The sequence below is a fragment of the Gambusia affinis genome, linkage group LG22, assembly GCF_019740435.1.
Source record: "Gambusia affinis linkage group LG22, SWU_Gaff_1.0, whole genome shotgun sequence".
Classification (NCBI taxonomy): domain Eukaryota; kingdom Metazoa; phylum Chordata; class Actinopteri; order Cyprinodontiformes; family Poeciliidae; genus Gambusia; species Gambusia affinis.
The window spans coordinates 5,511,131-5,531,688 of record NC_057889.1 but is presented as its reverse complement, the minus strand read 5'-3'; the positions used below and the strand labels follow the sequence as shown (position 1 = coordinate 5,531,688).

General features: G+C 39.1%; 1 protein-coding gene across 4 annotated transcripts in view; it reads right to left on the bottom strand.

Annotated features, from left to right (window-relative positions):
* The window catches only part of ryr3 (ryanodine receptor 3), a 131,246-nt gene that overhangs the window by 49,705 nt on the left and 60,983 nt on the right, over positions 1 to 20,558 (bottom strand). For all 4 annotated transcript variants that reach the window (XM_044105732.1, XM_044105734.1, XM_044105735.1 and 1 more), the window contains 10 exons: positions 18,592 to 18,804; positions 16,229 to 16,838; positions 15,292 to 15,492; positions 14,041 to 14,143; positions 13,167 to 13,301; positions 10,542 to 10,815; positions 10,357 to 10,471; positions 4,168 to 4,300; positions 1,075 to 1,178; positions 6 to 141 (listed from right to left, as the gene is read on the bottom strand). In XM_044105732.1, the coding sequence (XP_043961667.1) occupies positions 6 to 141; positions 1,075 to 1,178; positions 4,168 to 4,300; positions 10,357 to 10,471; positions 10,542 to 10,815; positions 13,167 to 13,301; positions 14,041 to 14,143; positions 15,292 to 15,492; positions 16,229 to 16,838; positions 18,592 to 18,804 (2,024 nt within the window). The remainder of the gene's footprint in view (positions 1 to 5; positions 142 to 1,074; positions 1,179 to 4,167; positions 4,301 to 10,356; positions 10,472 to 10,541; positions 10,816 to 13,166; positions 13,302 to 14,040; positions 14,144 to 15,291; positions 15,493 to 16,228; positions 16,839 to 18,591; positions 18,805 to 20,558) is intronic.

Sequence of the window (20,558 nt, the reverse complement as noted above, 5' to 3'; positions counted from 1 at the left end):
CGTACCATTGCAGAAGACGACAAATCTCAGAAAAGAGAGGTAACGCTCTCCCTCTATGGGGTTCCAGCCCAGGTCTGGGTAACCCTTGGCAACCAGTATGGCACAGCTCTGCAGGCCGCATCCTGCCAGGTACATCACCACCTGAACACACACACGTCTGGGTAAGACTCCTGGGCATTTGGCCAAAGTTCTGTCATTTTACAACTAAATGTGTGAAAATATGGACTTGTGTGTTTCTAATCCCAAAATTATATCCAAAATGGAAACATTTGTCCTGAACCAATAATGTTTTTGTGCTCATTTTGTCAACTGAAGAATTTTACATATATTTATGTATTTTTAGGCAAAACATGACTAGAGCAAGCTGAATTATGCTACCAAAAATCACAATGTTTGCATTATGCAAGTTAAAAACAGTCGGCAGAAGGAAAATACAAAAATAGCAGCTTAGTTTGGTTCACCAAGATCACAGATGTTTTCGGAGAGCTTCAGGCTAGTAAGAGGTGACAAACATGCACACAGAAACCAAATACTTTTTATTCATGTATTATGTGAAATTCAAACTCTTCTTTTACTTTTTATAGGTCTATGTTTGAGTAAAATGAACATTGTTATTTTATTCTATGAACTACTGACAACATGTCTTTGAAATTACAAGCAAAACTTTTGTATTTATTTGCAGAAAATGAGAAATGCAGCGCTTTCAGAGCTCCAATAATGCAAAGGAAACAAATTCAGATTCATTTAGAAACAACAATACTAATGTTTTAACTCAGAAAGAGTTCAGAAATCAATATTTGGAGGAATAGGCAGGAGGTTTTCAATGGGTTCAGTGCTGTGGGCTCTTCATTTTTTATCAGTAAGTTAAAGAAATGAATGATTTCACTAATCAGCAACACTTTAATGAAACTCCATTAGTTAAAATTTGTTTTAATTTATTGAAATGCACCTGTAACTGTGTCATTTTCACTTATTTAAAATCTTATAACAGATTGATAAATTGAGGCTAACCTGGCATGTTTAGTTTTTTTTTTACTTTGTTATTTAGATAGAGATTTTCCAGGTTTGCCAAACCTTTTCCAGGTCAGGTTCCTCCAGAGCCAAAGCCAGACCGTTGTTGTCCATCACTGAAGATGCTGCAACATCCAGAGGAGTGGAGCCTCGCATCGCTTCAGACGCTAAACACAAACAAAAAATTTAATTTCAAATGAAACAATAAAAGGTGGTAACATATCACATCAGATTCAATGTTTTTGTTGTTACTACAAAGCCTTGAAAAAGTGCTCAAACCTTTCTTTTCCTGTAAAATGATCCATGGTCTTCAAATTATTTACAACCATCTGAAAGGTTTGGTTTTATCACGTTGAATCCACTTGTGTGTTATTTCATCTTAAAATAAGTGCAGCTGTCAGATCATGACAGGATAAATTACCCACAGTAGCAAGAAGGAGAAAGTAAAATATTTATACCTTAAGAGAACAGTCACAACCACTTAGCCACACTGCGGTCACAGCTATGAACCAGCCAAGAGAAAAACTCATCCTATTTTTAGCTACACATGTCACCTAGGCATGGGTTGCTTTTTTTATACTTTATTTAAAAATTCAATACTTTACCGAGGTTTTTGTTTTATTTAATTTACATGAGTTTTACAGTTCAGTTTCTAATAATTTCATACTCTGTTCACTGGAATATCATTGAATCATCTATTTTACTTACAAATTACAGTTTGTCTGTAAACCTCTCAAGTTCAGACATCTTACAGACAAAGTAAAAGTTCTATACATTTAAAAAAATAATTAGAATCAGCAAAAGAAAAACATTAACACAACCATATTTGATATTTCATGAATGTTCTTAAAATGTAATATTAAAAACTTTGGTCCTAGCACCGAACCCTGGGGGACTCCACAATTAATCTTCACTAAAAGATCTGGTCTTTTATTTTGTAATTGTACAAGCTGTTTCCTGTTTGCCAAATAATTACTTTACCAGTAGTAAAATGTCCCTTTTCTCCCATATTCATGTAATTTAAGAGTAATAAAGTGTGGTTAGCTGTACCAAATGCTTTCCCTTAAATACATTTGTTCCACTTGTACCAATAAATTTTCACAATATATTTTGTTTCTTTTCTATTGCTGCTCTAATTTAATAATGTTAATAGTGGACAGTAAATTGGGAATTTATCACATTTCTTATAATAAAAACATTTAAATGTCTTGGACTGGCATACAGTTTTGCCAAACTAAAAATCTGAATTTTAATTTAAAAAATGTAAAACGCAGACGATCAAATTAAGAGTGTTTTAGTTAGCTTAATTAGCTTATGCAAACATAAGAAGAAAATGTGTTTTCAAAAGAGCAAACTAATCAATCTGCCATTCAGGGAATAAAATTATCTTTCCAGATCGTCAACGTTTCATGACTTGTCACGATAAATTTTGCTGGACGATAAATTGTCCCAGAAGTTATTGCGATAAATGATAATATTGTTGTTTTTGAAAGACCATTTTCAGCTAATACAAAGAACACATAATCAAAAATCAATTACATTTAAATTCTAATGAACATTTAACACCGGAAGTGAAGGACATTTGAAATATTAAAAATGTATAAAACAACAGGAAAAATAAAATAAAATAAAATAAATTATGAAGTCTTTGTGAACAAAATTGGCTGGTTGGAACCAGTGAAGACTTTTGTCATCCAGTTTTTGTCTTGTTCTCCTATTGTTACATGATCTTATTTTGAAAGTCAAAAGGACATTATACAGACGATGCCCTCCAAGTATTTTCTCAAGAGGTCCAGATCAAATGATGCTTTTAAAGAGACTTGGCAAACATCTAAAGCAGGGAGTGTCCAGTTTCAGTCCTTGTGGGTCGGTGTGCGCCAAGTTTTAGGTGCTTCGCTCCAACGCAGCTGATTCAAATGACTAATTAACCTCCTCCTCAACATGTCTCTAGGTTCTCCAGTGGTGAACCAATCATTCAGGGGGACATCTAAAGCATGTATGACTTTGGAAACCTCTGATCTAATGTGTTATGTTGGACAACAACTGTTGTGTGCAATCATCAGTCCCACCCTGCATGTCTCGCCGTTTCGCCATCCTGGTCAGCCCACCAGCTGCCTTCCTCTTAACCTGATATCTTGGCTGCATTTGGAAACACAGCCTGTTTATGACTGAGTTTTAACACTGATTGGCTGAAAACTCTTTAAAACAACTTGGCATTTTATTACAAAAACATGTGGCATCAGTAAATTCATCGGTTCTCGTATTATTTTATTTAGAACCTTAAAATAGCAGTCAGATCTGGTTATCTGTCGGCGCCAAAAATTACAAAACAACCCAATGTTAATTTTCAGATTGTGGCCCCAAGCCATTTGGGGCCCTAAGCAGTTTACTAACATGTCAAAACCAGATACTTCATCATTCCCAGGCTACATTATGCATGTACAGAACCTACTATTATTAGCAAATACTGCAAAAACACAAAATATTACCAAGTATTTTTAGTCTAGTTTCTAGATAAATATCTTATTGCATTTGAAATAAGACAAAATTAGCTTACAAGCAACATTTTAGCAAGATAAAGGAGCTTGTTTTAAATCAGTAATTCTTTAATATTGATTAAATGTCCTTTGTAAGTGAGAGATTTTCTCACTTACAATATGAGGATATGTCGTCATATTATTTCCTCATATTAGTGGAACCAATATTTAGGAATATTAATCAGGATTAAGGAAATATTGACTGTAAACAAGCTCCTGTATCTTCTTGAAGAGCTACTTTTAAGTTAGTACACTTGAAATAAGACAAAACTAAGACATTTACACTAGGAACTAGACCAAAAATACTTTGTAAAACTTGTTATAGAGTGTCAATACGGTTCTTGATTATAATCTTACAGGAGTGGCAAACAAGCAAAGATGCTCTAATTAATTTGCATTTTGAAATGGAGAGTGGTATTTACTAGGGATGCTCCAATCAGATTTTTTGTTGCCAATTCCGATACTGATCATCCAGGAGGCCGATCTCTGCCGATTCACTGTTAGTTTAACAGTTTGTGAACAGGTTTTATCAATACATTCTGGTACAACCGGCCCTTTAAGAGCATTGATGATCCTGATTTAGCCCATCATGAAAAAGAGTTTGGCACCGCTGCCTTACCCAATCCAACGCTGCTGTTCTCCAGCAGGTAGCTCAGGTGGTCAAACATGGCCTTCTGGTTCTGGCGGCTGATGCGGCAGAAATAGCACAGAAATCGACAGCAGCTGGCCACCATCTTGGGAAAGGCAATCTCCTGCAGAAAACAGAGACACACGGTTTTAGCTTCACTTTAATACATCTGGAAGATACAGAGTAACTTTTTTTGCATATCAATTTGTCAACTGATCCCAGAATTGAGTTAAAATTACAAATGGTATTGACAAATGGTGAAAACTGCAAGTAAACTAATGTTTTACAGAAAATCTCATCAAGCAGCAGCATAACTTTCAATCACGTCAAATCCAACTTAAGTCATGAGCAGATTTTGACGTCGAAAGCAACTTCTCTGAATGTCCATCTATCGTAAAGCCTTTTTAGCTATTAGAATGTTATTCTTTTATCATCAAACATAAAGAACCCGATTGTATAAATAAAAGCTAATTAATGACGCAACCTAGATGGTCATAAAATACATATTACAACCCCCTGGAGCTTTATATGGACACAGTGAGAGGCATATCTAGTGTCGGACTGGAATTCGTCTCTGACTGATCCGATCGTCAGCGTCAGTCATCGGGTCTTAGAGCTTCCCGGAGGTCTGTCTGTCTGTCTGTCAGGCTGAGGCTCAATCCCTGTTTGGTTCTGGCATTTAATCCCAGCTGGCTCCTCCAGCTTCTGTCAGCAGGCTTTCAGAAGCCGGGTCCACTCCCTGCGCCGTCTCCGTTACTCCTGTGGTTTTTCAGGGTGTTAGGCTGTTACTTTAGGCTCCTCTTGCGTCTTAGGATAAAATTTGTTTTAAGTACAACCTAATATGAATTTAAATTTAGCCTTCGCTCATATTTCACGACAATACCTGATTTTATAGGAGATGCTATGACCAAATAATTAAAATATATTGAATAGCACCGTCTACAATTACCAGAGTAAAAAGTTTGCAAATATTTTTCTTTCTTTAATTTAATTTTATTTCTCACATTTTTTTCTGTACAGAAAATATCCAACATTAGGAAATATATTTCAAAAAATGCAGAAGTGCCACACAAATAAATATGTTTGCTGCAGTAAGCAATAAATCAAAAAATCAACAGTTTCACTACCATAAAACATATTGAGAAAAGATTTTGTCACTATGTTTTACGGCACTTAGCAAATAGAAATAATTTTGGTAATTCCAGCCAAGATAAAACAAGAAAAGTTTGGTTGATTTCACTACAGACAGTGAGAAAAAAATGTGTATATGACTTTTCATTTGGTGTATGTAGTGTTTAATATATTTATTGAAAGGTGTTTATTACAAATACACAAGCATACAAGAGCTATAAATGAGAAAAAGAAAATTATGATAAAAAATTCTCAAATTCTCACTGTCATTGAAGAGTGCAAAACAACATATACTGCTATACAATACTAGAACAATTACCAAAGAAATAATCTTTTTCTGAACCTGCGTTGAGGGTACATTAAAGTAAAGAAGATATTTCTTTTCTGATTACGCGTCTGATTGTGTCCAGTTTTAATTTGGATAATTCATCCCTAATCCAGTGTCATTCGGTATATGTAAATATCTGGTTTAAACTGTGTGTCTGTGTGTGTGTGTGTGTGCATGTACCAGGTTTTTATATCCTTATGGAAACCTATTTCTGTCTACAATGTGGGTCATGGGGACCATTGCTCCTTGTGGGGACATTTTCTTGGTCCCCATGAGGGAAACTGTTGTTTTTGGGTTAGTGGTTTAATTCTGTGATGGTTAAGGTTAGGGTGAAGGTCTGCACGGTCCTTCCTCCTCCAATCTCCATCCCACTGTGTGTGAGGTGGGGGACGTGCTTTTTCACGTCTCCTGGCATACCTCACTACCTGCCAGTTATTTTCTGGCCATATGTTTTTAAGATTTGTGCTTTATTACTTAAATAATAGTTGTTCAATAAATGTGTTTTGTTTATTATATATATATATATATATATATATATATATAGGGCTGCACAGTGGCGCAGTTGGTAGAGCTGTTGCCTTGCAGCAAGAAGGTTCTGGGTTCAATTCCATGCCTTTTTTCCTCATGGAGTTTGCATGTTCTCCCTGTGCAGGTGTGGGTTCTCTCCGGGTTCTCCGGCTTCCTCCCACAGTCCAAAAACATGACTGTCAGGTTAATTGGTTTCTCTAAATTCTCCCTAGGTGTGAGTGTGTGTGTGCATGGTTGTTTGTCTTGTATGTCTCTGTGCTGCCCTGCGACAGACTGGCGACCTGTCCAGGGTGAACCCCGCCTCTCGCCCGGGACGCAGCTGGAGATAGACACCAGCAACCCTCCCGACCCCATTAGGAAAGAAGGGTGTAAAGAAAATGGATGGATATATATATATATATATATATATATATATATATATAAAAAAAAATTCCCTTCTCACCCACCGCGGGTGGTGATTCTTCTTCCTCTTAGCTCGGGTCCTCTACCAGAGGCCTGGGAGCTTGAGGTTCTGCATGATATCTTGGCTGTGCCTAGGACTGCACATTTCTGGACTGAGATGTCTGATGTTGTTCCTGGGATCTGTTGTAGCCACTGTTCCAGTTTGGGGGTGACTGCCCCGAGGGTCCCGATGACCACAGGCACCACTGTGGTCTTCACCTTCCAGGCCCTCTCCAGTTCCTCCCTTAGGCCCTGGTATTTCTCTAGTTTTTCATGCTCCTTTTTCCTGATGTTGCAGTCACTTGGTATTGCCACATCCACCACAACGGCTTTCCTCTGTTGTTTATCCACCACGACTATGTCTGGTTGGTTCGCCCTCACCATTTTGTCTGTCTGGATCTGGAAGTCCCACAGGATCTTAGCTCGGTCATTCTCCACTACCTTCGGGGGTGTTTCCCACTTTGATCTTGGGGGTTCCAGTCCATATTCTGCACAGATGTTTCTGTACACTATGCCTGCCACTTGGTTGTGTCGTTCCATGTATTCTTTCCCTGCCAGTATCTTGCACCCTGCTGTTATGTGTTGGACTGTCTCAGGGGCCTCCTTGCACAACCTACACCTTGGGTCTTGTCTGGTGTGGTAGATCTGGGCCTCAATTGCTCTGGTGTTTAGGGCCTGTTCCTGGGCGGCCATGATGAGGGCCTCTGTGCTGTCCTTCAGTCCAGCTTTTTCCAGCCATTGGTAGGACTTTCTGATGTCAGCCACTTCGGTTATTTGCCGGTGGTACATCCCATGCAGGGGCTTGTCCTCCCATGATGGTTCCTCCGGCACCTCAGGTTCTGTTCCCCATTGTTTGAGACATTCACTCAGCACATTGTCTGTTGGGGCTTTGTCCCTGATGTATCTATGGATCTTGGATGTCTCGTCTTGGATAGTGGTTCTCACACTCACTAGTCCTCTGCCTCCTTCTTTGCGGTTCGTGTAGAGTCTCAGTGTGCTGGATTTGGGGTGGAACCCTCCATACATTGTTAGTAGTTTCCGGGTCTTAACATCTGTGGCCTGTATCTCCTCCTTTGGCCAGCTAATTATTCCTGCAGGGTATCTGATTACTGGTAGGGCATAGCTGTTTATTGCACGGATCTTGTTCTTGCCATTGAGCTGGCTTCTCAGGACTTGTCTTATTCGTTGGAGGTATTTGGTCGTGGCTCTTTTTCTTGTGATCTCATCAAGGTTGCCATTTACTTGTGATATTCCCAGGTATTTGTAACCTTCCTCTATGTCTGCTATTGTTCCTTCTGGGAGTGAGATCCCTTCTGTGCGGATGATCTTCCCTCTCTTTGTAACCATCCGATCACACTTCTCTAGTCCGAATGACATCCCAATGTCCGTGCTGTATATCCTGGTGGTGTGGATCAGTGAGTCTATGTCTCGCTCGCTCTTGGCATACAGCTTGATGTCATCCATGTAGAGGAGGTGGCTGATGTTGGCTCCATTCTTGAGTCGGTATCCGTAGCCAGTCTTGTTGATGATTTGGCTGAGGGGGTTCAGGCCTATGCAGAACAGTAGCGGGGACAGCGCATCTCCTTGGTATATGCCACATTTGATGGATACTTGTGCAAGTGGCTTGCAGTTGGCTTCAAGGGTGGTCTTCCACAGCCCCATTGAGTTTGCAATGAAGGTTCTCAAGGTTCTGTTGATGTTGTACATCTCTAAGCATTCGATGATCCAAGTGTGTGGCATTGAGTCATAGGCTTTCTTGTAATCAATCCAAGCCGTGCACAGGTTGGTGTGTCGGGTTTTGCAGTCTCTGGCAACTGTGTGGTCTACAAGGAGTTGGTGTTTGGCTCCTCTGCTATTTACCCCGATGCCCTTCTGTGTCGTGCTCATGTATTGATCCATGTGTTTGCTTATCTTAGCCGCTATGATGCCTGACATGAGCTTCCAGGTTGTGGAGAGACAGGTTATTGGTCGGTAGTTAGATGGGACCGGGCCCTTTGTTGGATCCTTCTGGATCAGGATTGTGCGCCCTTCAGTTAACCATTCAGGGTGGTTCCCGTTCTGTAGCAGCTGGTTCATTTGGTCTGCCAGTCGCTCATGTAGGGCAGTCAGTTTCTTTAGCCAGTAGGCATGGATCTTGTCTGGCCCTGGTGCTGTCCAGTTCTTCATACCTGAGACTCTTTCTTGGACATCTGCCACAGTGATGGTTACCGGATTTTGCTCAGGGAGTTTGCTGTGGTCATCTCGTAGAGAGATCAGCCACTTTGCATTGCTGTTGTGGGACGCCTCCCTTTCCCATATGTTGTTCCCTTATGGAGCTCTGATAGTTGGCTCACTTGATTTTACTCTCTAACCGTCTTTTCCATGGTGGGTATTTGTTATTGTCATTGTTATTCTTATAGCCAAGCAGCTCAAGGATCACTGATGCTGCGTTGTAAATCAGTTATGGTTGTATCTGCGTTGTATCTGTTATGGTATTGGTAGGGATTGTTCTCACTGCTGCATTCACATTCTCAATGAGACTTTCTGATGGTATTTCACTCAGCCGTTGTAATTGGCGCCGAGGAGGTCTGTCTGTCATTCCTGCCATGATTCTATTTCTCAGGTCTGTTGCAGCCTCGTTCAGCTCTGTTTCCATCATTGTGGCTGCATATTCCCTCTCTGGGCGGGGGCTTGTAGTTAAGCCCCGCCCTCTCTGACATCCAGGTTCCTCCTTTTCGCCGTAGCGTTTGTGTTGTAGTGCCGTCAATCTCAAGCTGTGATAGTAGCTGCTTATGGATGTTGGAACACTGAGCTACTAGCTGTTTAGCACTTAGTGTGGACTGGGGATGTCGAAGTAACCATTCCTCCCTCAGTCTTTGCATATAGCCCCTCCGATCGGGGCTACTTGAGTAGTAGCATTCCAACAGATCCAAGTTTTCATCTCTTGCCCATTTCCGCTTCGTTGTCCGCCTCGTTGTTCCAGTAGCCCATTTATCATCAAGGTGCTCTGGTTCCCCAGCACCTGACGCAGACCTTGTTTGGCCGGGCGACGCCTGAGCCGCATGTTTCCTTGCTTCTTTGTGTCTCTCATGTTATGAGGTAGGCTCGAAGGATCTTGCCTAAGGACCCAGACAGGATAGCGCCCTTTTTCCGGTTTCGACCTGGATTGAACCGGTCGACAGGGTGAAAACCCGCTGACTTATCTATTGAGCTATCCTGATATATATATATATATATATATATATATATATATATATATATATATATATATATATATATATATATATATATATATATATATATATATATATATATATATTATTTTTATATACTATTTAGTTATTATTTTTTTGTTTTTTAAAATTTTTTGAGAAAAAATAAAATAAAAAAATTAAAAATTAAAATAAAATTTTTTTAAATTAAAATAAAATTCCTGATAAAAATCAACTAAACGTGTGCCCCGTGCAACGTTTCGACTCCTTCTGAGTCTTCCTCAGGCAAGGCACACTAAAAAAATGTAAAATAGCTTGTGGCTTCGAGCTTGTGGCTTCACTGTGGTTAAGGTTAAGGTAAGGGTTAGGGTTAGGGTGAAGGTTAAGGTAAGGGTTAGGGTTAGGGTGAAGGTTAAGGTAAGGGTTAGGTATGTGATGGGTGGGGTTAGGGTAAGGATCAGGCTGTAGATATTAATGGAAGTCAATGTGAAGTCCCCATAAGTGATGAAAACACGACTGTGTGTGTGTGTTTGTGTGCGCGTGTGTGGATGGGTGTTTTACCTGGGACTTGTCTCCACCCAGGACATTTACCATGACCTCCATGACTGTCTCGTGCATTCCCAAAACTCTCATCAGATTGGGATGCTGGTAGAAAACCTTGTTGTTCATGATGTCCCTGTGACCACAAAAATAAAATAAATCTATGCGCTTCATCTCCATAACCATGTTCCCTTCTGTTCTCTTACCCGAGCCCATCGATCATGAGCTTTTCCTCCTCCTTGCCCATGCGCACAGAAAGCAGTGACCTGATTTGACCCAGAGAAACCAGCAGGTTGATGGCGTCCTGCACCGAGGCGGCGCTGATGGTGTACGACTTCTTCATGGCCCGCAGCAGTTCGCCGATGCCGTCATACTGCCTCCTCAACAGGCTGAACATGACTCTCACCAGCTCCGGGTCCTGGATGTGGGACTCCTGGGCCCAGCTGGTGATAGTCTGAGAAATCAGCTCCTTCAGGTTGGCTGGAAGAGGAAGGAAAACGCATCAATCTCCATCAATTCAGCCACACTGGAAGACTTTTAAACATGAATGATCGGTTTAAAGTCATGACTCTGCATCTCAATTTTTGACTGCACCACTAAAAACACCTTCATTTTGTTTTGGAGCCGTTTAGTAACAGACTTCCTGGTCTGATTTGGATCTGTCTTCAGATACTTGTACATCACGCTACCACCGCATGTTCAACTGCAGGTACGATGTCCTTTAATATTAGTGCTGCTCAATAAGAATGAGCCAATCTACGACGGAGCATTAGGGCTATTATAAACCGAAAAAAAGAAGGAAATCCCTAAGTTTCAAAAGTTGGAAATTTGCTAGAAAAAAATTTAATTCTCAGATTAATCTCAGATTATGATGAGAAAAAAAAAAAACAAGAGCATTTCAGAGTTTGAAAAGTCAAAAATTTGCAGGAAAAATTTGTTGGATTAATCTTGGAAATTTTCTTGAAAAATACAAGGAAATTTCTGTTTAACATTTACAAAAAGTTTAATTTTACTAGAAAAACTTAAATTGTTAGATTAATACCAGAAATTTCCTAGAAAAAAACCTAAAAACTTTTGAGACTTAAAAGTCCAAAATTTGCTAGAAAAACCTTAAATTCTCTGATTAAACTCAGAAATTGTCTAGAAAAAAATACAGAAATTTCCTGAGTTTGAATAGTCAAAACCTTGCTATAAAATAATTAAATTTCCCATGCGGCAAATGCGACATTTGCCGCATGTCTTCCCCCCTTTCCTTCCCCCTTTCCTGTCAGCCTACTGTGGTAAAAGGGACACTAGAGCCCACAAAAAGGACCCCCTGGTGGGGAAAAAAAAAAGCCAACATTTCTGAATTCTTGTAATTTGTACAGAACTAGACAGTTTTTCCAAATATTTCTGCAAGAAACACAGAAATATTTTCCATCCAAAACAATAGAACTCAAAAATATTCAAATATATTTCGTTTGACATTTGAAATTAAACTTTAAATATACTTCCAGAAGTGTTCAAATGAAACCTTAGGATATAATTTGGTTACTTTATTCACTTTAAAACACACCACAGAAAGGATAGCATTGCAGCTAATCTCACAAACCTGAAGTAACCACTCTTCACTCTTCTTAGATAAACGTTGTACAACTCTCTGTGATAACATCAGCACACCAAAGGCCTTGCTGAACTTTGAAAGTTTCAAAGCACAACATCTGTAGCAAACAAGGGGTCAGATTCCAGCAGAATCCTAATGAGGGACGAGGCAGGGAGCCGAATGCCCTAAAGGTGAAACTCTGACAGCTCCACAGCTGCTCTGTGTCTTCTACCCTTATTACACTTTTAACAAGGGAATTTAAACACAAAATAACCCACGCTTGCTGCATTTTCTCTATTACAAAAACCCTGAAAACTTTAAACTCACTCTATCATTATGGTGTATTACAACATCATCTCTGGAGCAAAGTTCAACAAACCTATTGACCTGACAAACTAAATCACTAACAAAACATTTTTCAAATTTCCTTGTTTGCCGATGAAATTTCTAAAAGTAGGGCCTAAATACTAAATTATGTTTCAGAATCATCTCGGTTATCATTTGTCACCTCTATGTAGCTCTTCAATTATGCAGGCTAGCTGGGCGAGAAAAGAGCACAGCATTAAAATTCATAGCCTCAAGCCTTACAGACTCTGCAGATTAGTCTTTCTATTATATGAACCTGGACAAAGCCACACATTCAGCAAAAGGAAGCAAGTGTAAAAACCACTGACCCCAGCCTGAACTGAAGCATCAGATAACAACAAGCATCTGAATAAAAACGGGGATAAAGAAATCTCCTCAGTTGGGGCTGCTGTGGTGGCGTAGGGGAGGCCTTGAGTCCTCGACGAGGCCGTCGCGGGTTCGATTCCCGGACACGGCGACATTTGCCGCATGTCTTCCCCCTTTTCTGTCAGCCTTCTTTCATATAAGGGACACTAGAGCCCACAAAAGACCCCCTGGTGGGGTGAAACAAAACAAAACAAAAAAACAAAGAAATCTCCTCAGTTTACCAGATTTCTCAGAATGTTATTTTGGAACCAAAGTAGACTTGATTTGATCCTGAACTGAAGTCGTTTGATGTGAAGCTGAATAAATATTGATGCAGGCAGATCCCGGACGATGGTTTGGTTCTTTTTCTAACATGAAACTGATCAGGTTTTCACAATCACAAATCCCTTTCCTTTTTCCAGTGTAAAGCAGGATGTGGGGGAGAGGAAAGAATCACCCTCATAATTTGCAGAGCTCCCAGAAACGACAGCTGTTGGATCACCAGAACATTTTTCTCATCAGTGTGTTATTCGCTCACTCGGGGCGGCCTGCTCCGTCTCTGTGGGCTCCTCTTCTGTCTTCTGAGGGGGGCCCTTGATCTTGTAGAGCAGAGCCAGGAGCCGACCTTTAATCGATGTGTCCTGCTCTGCCTCCTCCTCCTCCATGGGAATTCCTGCCGGGGCAAACACCTTTCTTTGAGTTTTAATGCGATTGCTCAGCTGCTCAAGCAGGGAAATTACATTTACAACAAAGCTGCTGCTAAATCAGGCGTAAATAATCTCCGTCAAGTCTTTAAAATAATGTAAAGACATTTACATCGTGTGTGAAAATACTGTTTAGTCCAGAGGTTTGCAACCTGTGGCTCTTTGGAACTTCGACAATTCCTCTTAACAACTTTGTTTAAAATGTTTTTTGTTGGAAAAATGTTAGCTCATTCTCTTTATTTTATGTTATCTAACAAGAATAAGTCACTGATTACATTGATTTAATTATAATTTGTTGATCTTACACTCTGATTTTGAATAACATATTGATGGTTAAAGGGAAACTTGCACATTGCAGCAAAATAGTGAAGTGCAGCCTAGCAAGTTTTTCTTCAGTATTTTTAGTACATTTCTTCAAAGAATGATGCTAAAAGTACCAGCAATATGATTTTCAATCTGTTTTTCTTGACATTAGGTTGCAAATCGTTTTCCATACCACAAATTAAAAATGACCCTTATGCTAAATCCTAAAAATAGAAATAAAATGGCTGTTATTTAAAAAAAAAAAATACATAGCATAGATGTTTATAAGTTGTCTTTTGTTGTAAAAATCACAACAGTTGCAGCTGTGAATGGATTGAGAGCAGAAACGTTATACCACTGGTTTAGTCACGATGGTCTAACTATGATCAACAGCTGAACTCTTACCACAATGCAGCCGTAATTCTTCATGGAAAGACGAGAGTTCATCCTGGACCTCCTCGGGACAAGGGCAGTCCTCCCCTGCACTGAAGTTCAGCAGAATATTGATCTGAAAGAAACAAGACGAGCTACAGAAGGTTAGAGGAACAATAAGTCGAGGGAAACCTGAGAGAATAAGAGTTAATTAGGATGAAATAAGCAAATTAAGATGCTTGTATAGAGACCTAATCAATGAAAATTTAATTTAAACCAGGAATAAGAGTGAAGAGCAAGTTATCTGAGACACAGTCACCTGAATAATCCCTCAGAAATGTTTCTCAATGACTTGGATTTTAAAACAACTAGAACTAGAGAATAACATGAGGAATAAAGAAAAGAAATTGCAGATCTGAGCTTAGATTAAGACAATGTTTCTGAACCAACATGAATAAATAATGATGCTGTATGATTATGAATCATAAACCAGTGTTAAATAAATCCAACCTTTCTATTTAAGAACAAAATAAACATAAAAATCCTTCATAAAGACTTATATTTACTATTAAAACATTAATACATTCTTCCTTAAAAATTATGGTTTTATCCATATTTCCATCAGCGACAGATTTATATAATGTGCTTAAAATCTTCCACAACACATTACGACCTTCAAACTTTAAATTGAAAACATTAAACACTTCACCACCATCATTTCATATTTTCCTGCTCTTAAAGGCCAGATGTTAGGCTCCACCGCACAGCCGATTCAATTTAGCTTCACATGCGGTCCAAGCTGCCCTTTGGGTTTTCCAACTGGAAATAAAGTTAGGAGACGCTGGAAACCGAAAGCATTTTGAGGACTACAAAACCATCTGTTAAGGCTCTGACTGAAGCTTTTTTAATAGGTTTTTCTCTGATGGAAAAAATTAAACAGGAAGATGTGAAAGGACGAGGGAATCGGGTGATTTAATGATTTACCAGGAGATCCAGCACATGAAGTTCACATTTTTCCCGCTAATTTGAACAATTTGGTATGCAGAGTGAAAAACAAGACAGACATGTATAAGAATATAAGTCGATGCTTCTTTAAAAAAAAATAATCCTAACATTAGCCTCACATATTGGCCTGCCTTCAACTTCGATTAATGAGAGAATATCTGTCAAATTCTCTTTCTCTAAAGCTCCACAAGCAAATGAAACAAAAATCTGTCCATCTCTTATTTGATTTTAATCATAAACTAATAATTTTTAATGCGTAAAGCCATTAAAGTGCGGCACCTGTTCGTGTGGCGGCGAGCGGAACTCCTTGGTCTTCTTGGCCGTGACGGCGGCGGACATGTTGAAAGCCTGCATCAGCTCGTTGTAGCGAAACTTCTGGTTGTACTGCAGTTTGGAAACGAAGCGGTCGGAGAAGGAGACGATGGCCTCGATGCGGTGCTGCAGCTCGCAGTCGCAGAAGTAGTGCAGCAGCTCGCACATCTGGAAACAGCAGAAATCTGATCAGATAAAGAACCTTTTTTATCTTTATCTGATGAGATAAAGGTAGTTTTGACTTAATTAGATCTTAAAGGTGACCTATTATGGTTCCTGGAACAGGTTAGGACAGGTCTATAGGCTAAACAGAACATGTTCATTACAAAATTATTCTTAGATTAATAATTTTAGGGGCTCTGTCAGTTAAAATCTAGATAAGTTGCTGCTGCCCATCCCTCCCAACTCAGCGTTTACACTCTCATGTGAAAATGGCTGTAAATATTTTCATGTGAAAAATGTGAAAATGTTGTTTAACCATACATCTTTGAAAAGTAGGAGTGGAGCCTCCTGCACAACCAACAAGGATGCAGAAAGTGGCTTCTAGGTGGCCACTCAATAACAGAACACTTGTCTTTTCCAGCAGCCATTGTACAGTGGTAAAACTAGCTGACCAAACATGCTGGAGCTAAGTTTGGGTTGCTAGGTAACAGGTAGAGTTCTGCGGTGGTTGCTAGGTAATGGCCAGAGCTCCATTAGGGTTGCTAATTTAGGCGAATTTCCTGCCATTCGAAAGGTTTTTGAAACAAACAGCAAAAATCATTAACTTACTGCTAAAAAAAAAAAATCAGCTGGTTGATTTTTTTTAAGCACTTGAGAAGCAGTAATAGCCAAATAGATTTCTAATAGATCCCCTAGCATTTAGCATTTAGAACTGTTTCACTGAAATTAAATATTTCATCACCTGGTGTTTGACAGACTCCGGCAGGGACTTCTCCAGCAGACCTTTGGCGGCCGGTTTGCTCTCCTTGGTCTCCTCCTCTCCCGCCTCCACAGCCTTCTCCTCGTTCTTGCTCACCTCCTCTTTCTCTCCCGCCACCACCACCTCGCCCCCACTCCCCTCTTCTCCCTCCTTGGCCTCCCCAAACACGTTGGGCTCGATGAGGAGGAGAATCAGCCTCACCTCGTCGCTGGTCAGGACTCCCATGATGAGCAGCGTTCCGATGAGCTTCAGGATGGGAACGAACTGGTACTCTAGGCTCCCGCCTACCGGGTCTCGGATGTGGGAGCCTCCTCCCTGCACGGCCTCCGTCAGCATGCTGATGGCTTTCTCCTTCAGGACTCCCAGGGGGATCTGGGGGCTGTAGAGGAACTGGTGGCGTTTGGTGCTGATGATGCCGACCGGGGCGAAGTTGACCCGAGGTTTGAGGGAAGTGCTCAGGCCGACTCCGGGAAGAGAATGCCGCTTGGATTCATCCGGGAACAGCTTGATGGACCGGGTCTCATCCGTCACAGGGATAATGAATTCGTTGTTCATCATTAGCCGTGCCTCTTTTGCCGTCTCAAGATGAATGCTGGGTGTTAAAAAAAAAACAGTAGTGGTGATTTTAAAGAATTTAGATCATCATAATTGATCCAATGCAACTGGCAGGATAACTTTTGTACACTAAACCCACGAGATAAAACATGCAGCTATGAATTTATATGAAGATGAAATCAGATCAAATTCAGTACGTACTGAAACACAACCTTTTTTAAAGTGACCTGTGATGCAAAATTTGTATTTTGTACATTTGTATGCTTCCTTTTGGTCTCCACTGCTTCTAAAACAACCCAAGTGCTTAAAAAAACAATACGTTAATGTTTTTTTGTGTCTGGAAAATGAGCTGTTTCAAAAACCTTACTACAGACAGGCACTGCATCGTTACCTAGCAACCTAAGCTGAGCACCAGCAGGTTTGGTCAGCCAATTTTACTGCTGTATGAGCTGTACAATGGTTACTGGAAAAGACAAGTGTTTTGTTGTTGACTTGCAGTTCAGAAACTACTTGCTGCATTCTTGTTGGTTGTGCAGGAGGCTCCACTTCTGCTTTTCAAAGCTGTGCGATTAGATAATTGCGCATCTGTTTGCAGATGTTTTCATGTGAGTGTAAACATTGAATTGGGGGCGTGGCCAGCAGCAGCTTATTCAAATTTAAAGGCCATAAAACAGCTCAATCTGAAAGGAACTCAAAAACTGAACACTAAAATTTTATTATCTAAGAATGATTTGGTGCAAACACTGTAATGAACATTTTTTTTGTACCTAAATCAAGCTGGTCATTGAAGTATAATAGGTCATATGTTACATATCTTCTATATGTAAATTGGACTAAAACTTTCTAGGTTTTGGTCATTTGGAATTACTAGAATTGTTAGTGCTAGAAATTTTTTTATTTTTTAAAAAACGTTTGAACACACTGCTTCTTTGTGTGACATGGTAGAAAAATGAAAAGAAACTAAAAAGTGAATCAAACTCCAATCCAAGCATGTCCTTGGAACATGCTGCTATCAACAAATTGCCAAAAAAGCTCATTTTTTTAGCCAACTCCTCTGTTATGCCATTGAGTTTGGGAGTCTCAGCCTGAATGAGTCATAAGTCACAGTTAAGTGGCTTAAATGACAGACATTTCTCTGAAAATGGTCAGATAATATTGTGAAAGTGAGTGTGAAATCACCCAAAAATAAATTTTAAAAAAGACTTCAAAAGAGCCTCAGAAAAATGGTGAACTTTACCTGGGATCACTTCAAAAGCTACAGGAAAACTCGGCTCATTAGAGACAAAATACACAGAACTGAGGGAAACTGAAGGCAGAGATGGATTCATAAAAGAAAGATATTCAGATGCAGGAAAAGTGAGCTGGTTATGTAAATATATCTCTTCCATTAATTTGATTTACTGAGTAATTATGATGCTGATTGTGTTTACCACTTCATCATGTTAGCACTTATTGGCACTAAAGCTGACACTGAAATAGCCAGACATCAGGATCATTTTTCTCTATCCGTTGCTGAGATGAAACCATGAGGCGGGTTTTATTTTTTAGAATCACCTAGAAGAAAAAGAAACAAATAAAAAAAGAAGGGTGGCTGTGGTGGCGCAGGGGCAAACCACAACACACATATGGTGGACTTTGTCCTCGTTGCGGTTGTCACAGGTTCGATTCCCGGCCTGGCAACATTTGCCGCACGTCTTCCCTCCTCTCTCATTACCATCTTTCCTGTCAGGCTACTTTCAAGTAAAGGCCACTAGAGCCAACAAAACCTTTAAAATAAATAAATGACCCACCTGATGAGGACGTCGTAGAAGCCTTCTCTGAGCATGCCCGACAGGTACTGGTTGTCGATGGTGTAGAGAAGCTGTGATTGGTCTAAGTGGCTGCAGAGGGCGTGAGCCACACGCGTGTTTCCCAGAGCACAGAGGGCACAGTACAACTTCAGAGTGTGGTAGTGAAACTTCCTCAGGTCTTCATGCTCTGACAACTCCATGATGTCCAAACACCTGCAGAACGACAGAAAAATATCAGCTTTTTAGTCCATTTGTTGATCCTTGATTTAGGGAAATGTTTCCACCATCTGTCTCTCGTTTGACTTGTAGGGTTCATCCTGGTTGGGGTTTATTTAAAAATGAAACTAATTTGGGGTTTCACTGTTCTGCAGGCATTTAAATGCATCTGTTGTTTTAGGTAATTATGACAAAATTATCTTAAAAACAGAATTTTGTTTTGCAAGATAATAAAATCTTACAAAACAAGATTTTATCTTACAAAAACCTTATAAAATAACAAGATTTGTTTATCTTTTGTAATCTTTTTATTTGTTATATTTGCTGTAAGATAATGTATTTTTTAGTTCTGCTTAAGAAATAAAAGTATTTTTTATTTAAAATATAAATACCATTTTTATCAAAAAAATTAAATAAAATTATGTTTTTTTATTTAAATAACATTTTTTAAATACATTTTAAATTTGATAAATTTAATTTAAATTTCATACATTTTTTGTCTTTTTATAAAATATGAAATTATATTTAAAAAAAATTAAATTTTTCTAAATTAAAAATTTACTAAAATATTTTTGTATTTTACAGAACTAAATAGAAAACATTACATTTGAACAATGCAATTCCTTAATCCATTTCAATAATGCTACTTTAAGTCATTCATTTCACTTTTGGCTTTAAACTTGACACAGTGGCGCTTTTTCCAGCTGAGGTTCCTCACTGGAATTAGGTCATACATTCAGTACAATATGTGATATTTCAGTTTTTCTTTTTTTACTAAATGTGTAAAAATATCTAAATTTGTTTTATTCTGGTAAGATGGCATCCTGATTGTACATTCATGAGAAATAATATGAACTTTTTTGATCTTAGAGAATGGCTACAATTAGCTAAAATTTAAAGGTATTTAAATACTTTCTGTACCCACTGCACATTTAAAGGATTTATAATCCATGTTTTTCACTAAATCTCACTTGGATTACTGTAAATCCCACTGTGCAGTTCCTGATAAAACCTCAATTCAATGCACGGTAAATTTGATCTGAGTATCATTGTGGTCCTCAGCTGCAGGATGGGCTGGCCTGAGACTAAAATAATAACCCTTGCATGATTATTTATATAATATGACAGGGCACACGGCGTACCGGAGGGTATATGCGCACATTTGTTTCAAAAATTAAAATAAAGCTCAGCAGCGTACAAGGAGGAGAGTAGCCATGCAAAAAATTGAAACGCTCTTTCTTTACTCTCAGAGACTTTTATTTTGGGAGAGACGGCCACAGTGTCACAATTCCCAGCTTGAAGTGAAAATGGATGTCAAAGAAACACTGCTAAATGTTTGAACTCAGTGACATTTAAACCGGTCTTTGAAGGCAAACATTAAACTTCCTGAATAGTCTTTTCATGTTCTTCATCTCTTAAAAGCTAAGAAGGCTCCAGTAAAACAAATCAACTACACCAATTCTTTTAACCCTCTTAGTGTTAAGTTTCAAATCTCTGCCTGAATGTTTTTGTTTATTAATTATACGCAGTTCTTTAAATGTCCTGTGAGTAAATATATTTGTCCATTTATCCATAACAACTGGAACTTCCAATATCTAGCAAGTTATTTTCACAATTTACCGTCTACTAAAAGAATATTTTATCAGATTAAACCAAGAAAATATATGCTCTGTGCTACGACGGGAGTGAAATTATCGTAATAACCCAATATAGGCTGGAAAGTGCAACATCTCAACTTTCAGAAATGGTTG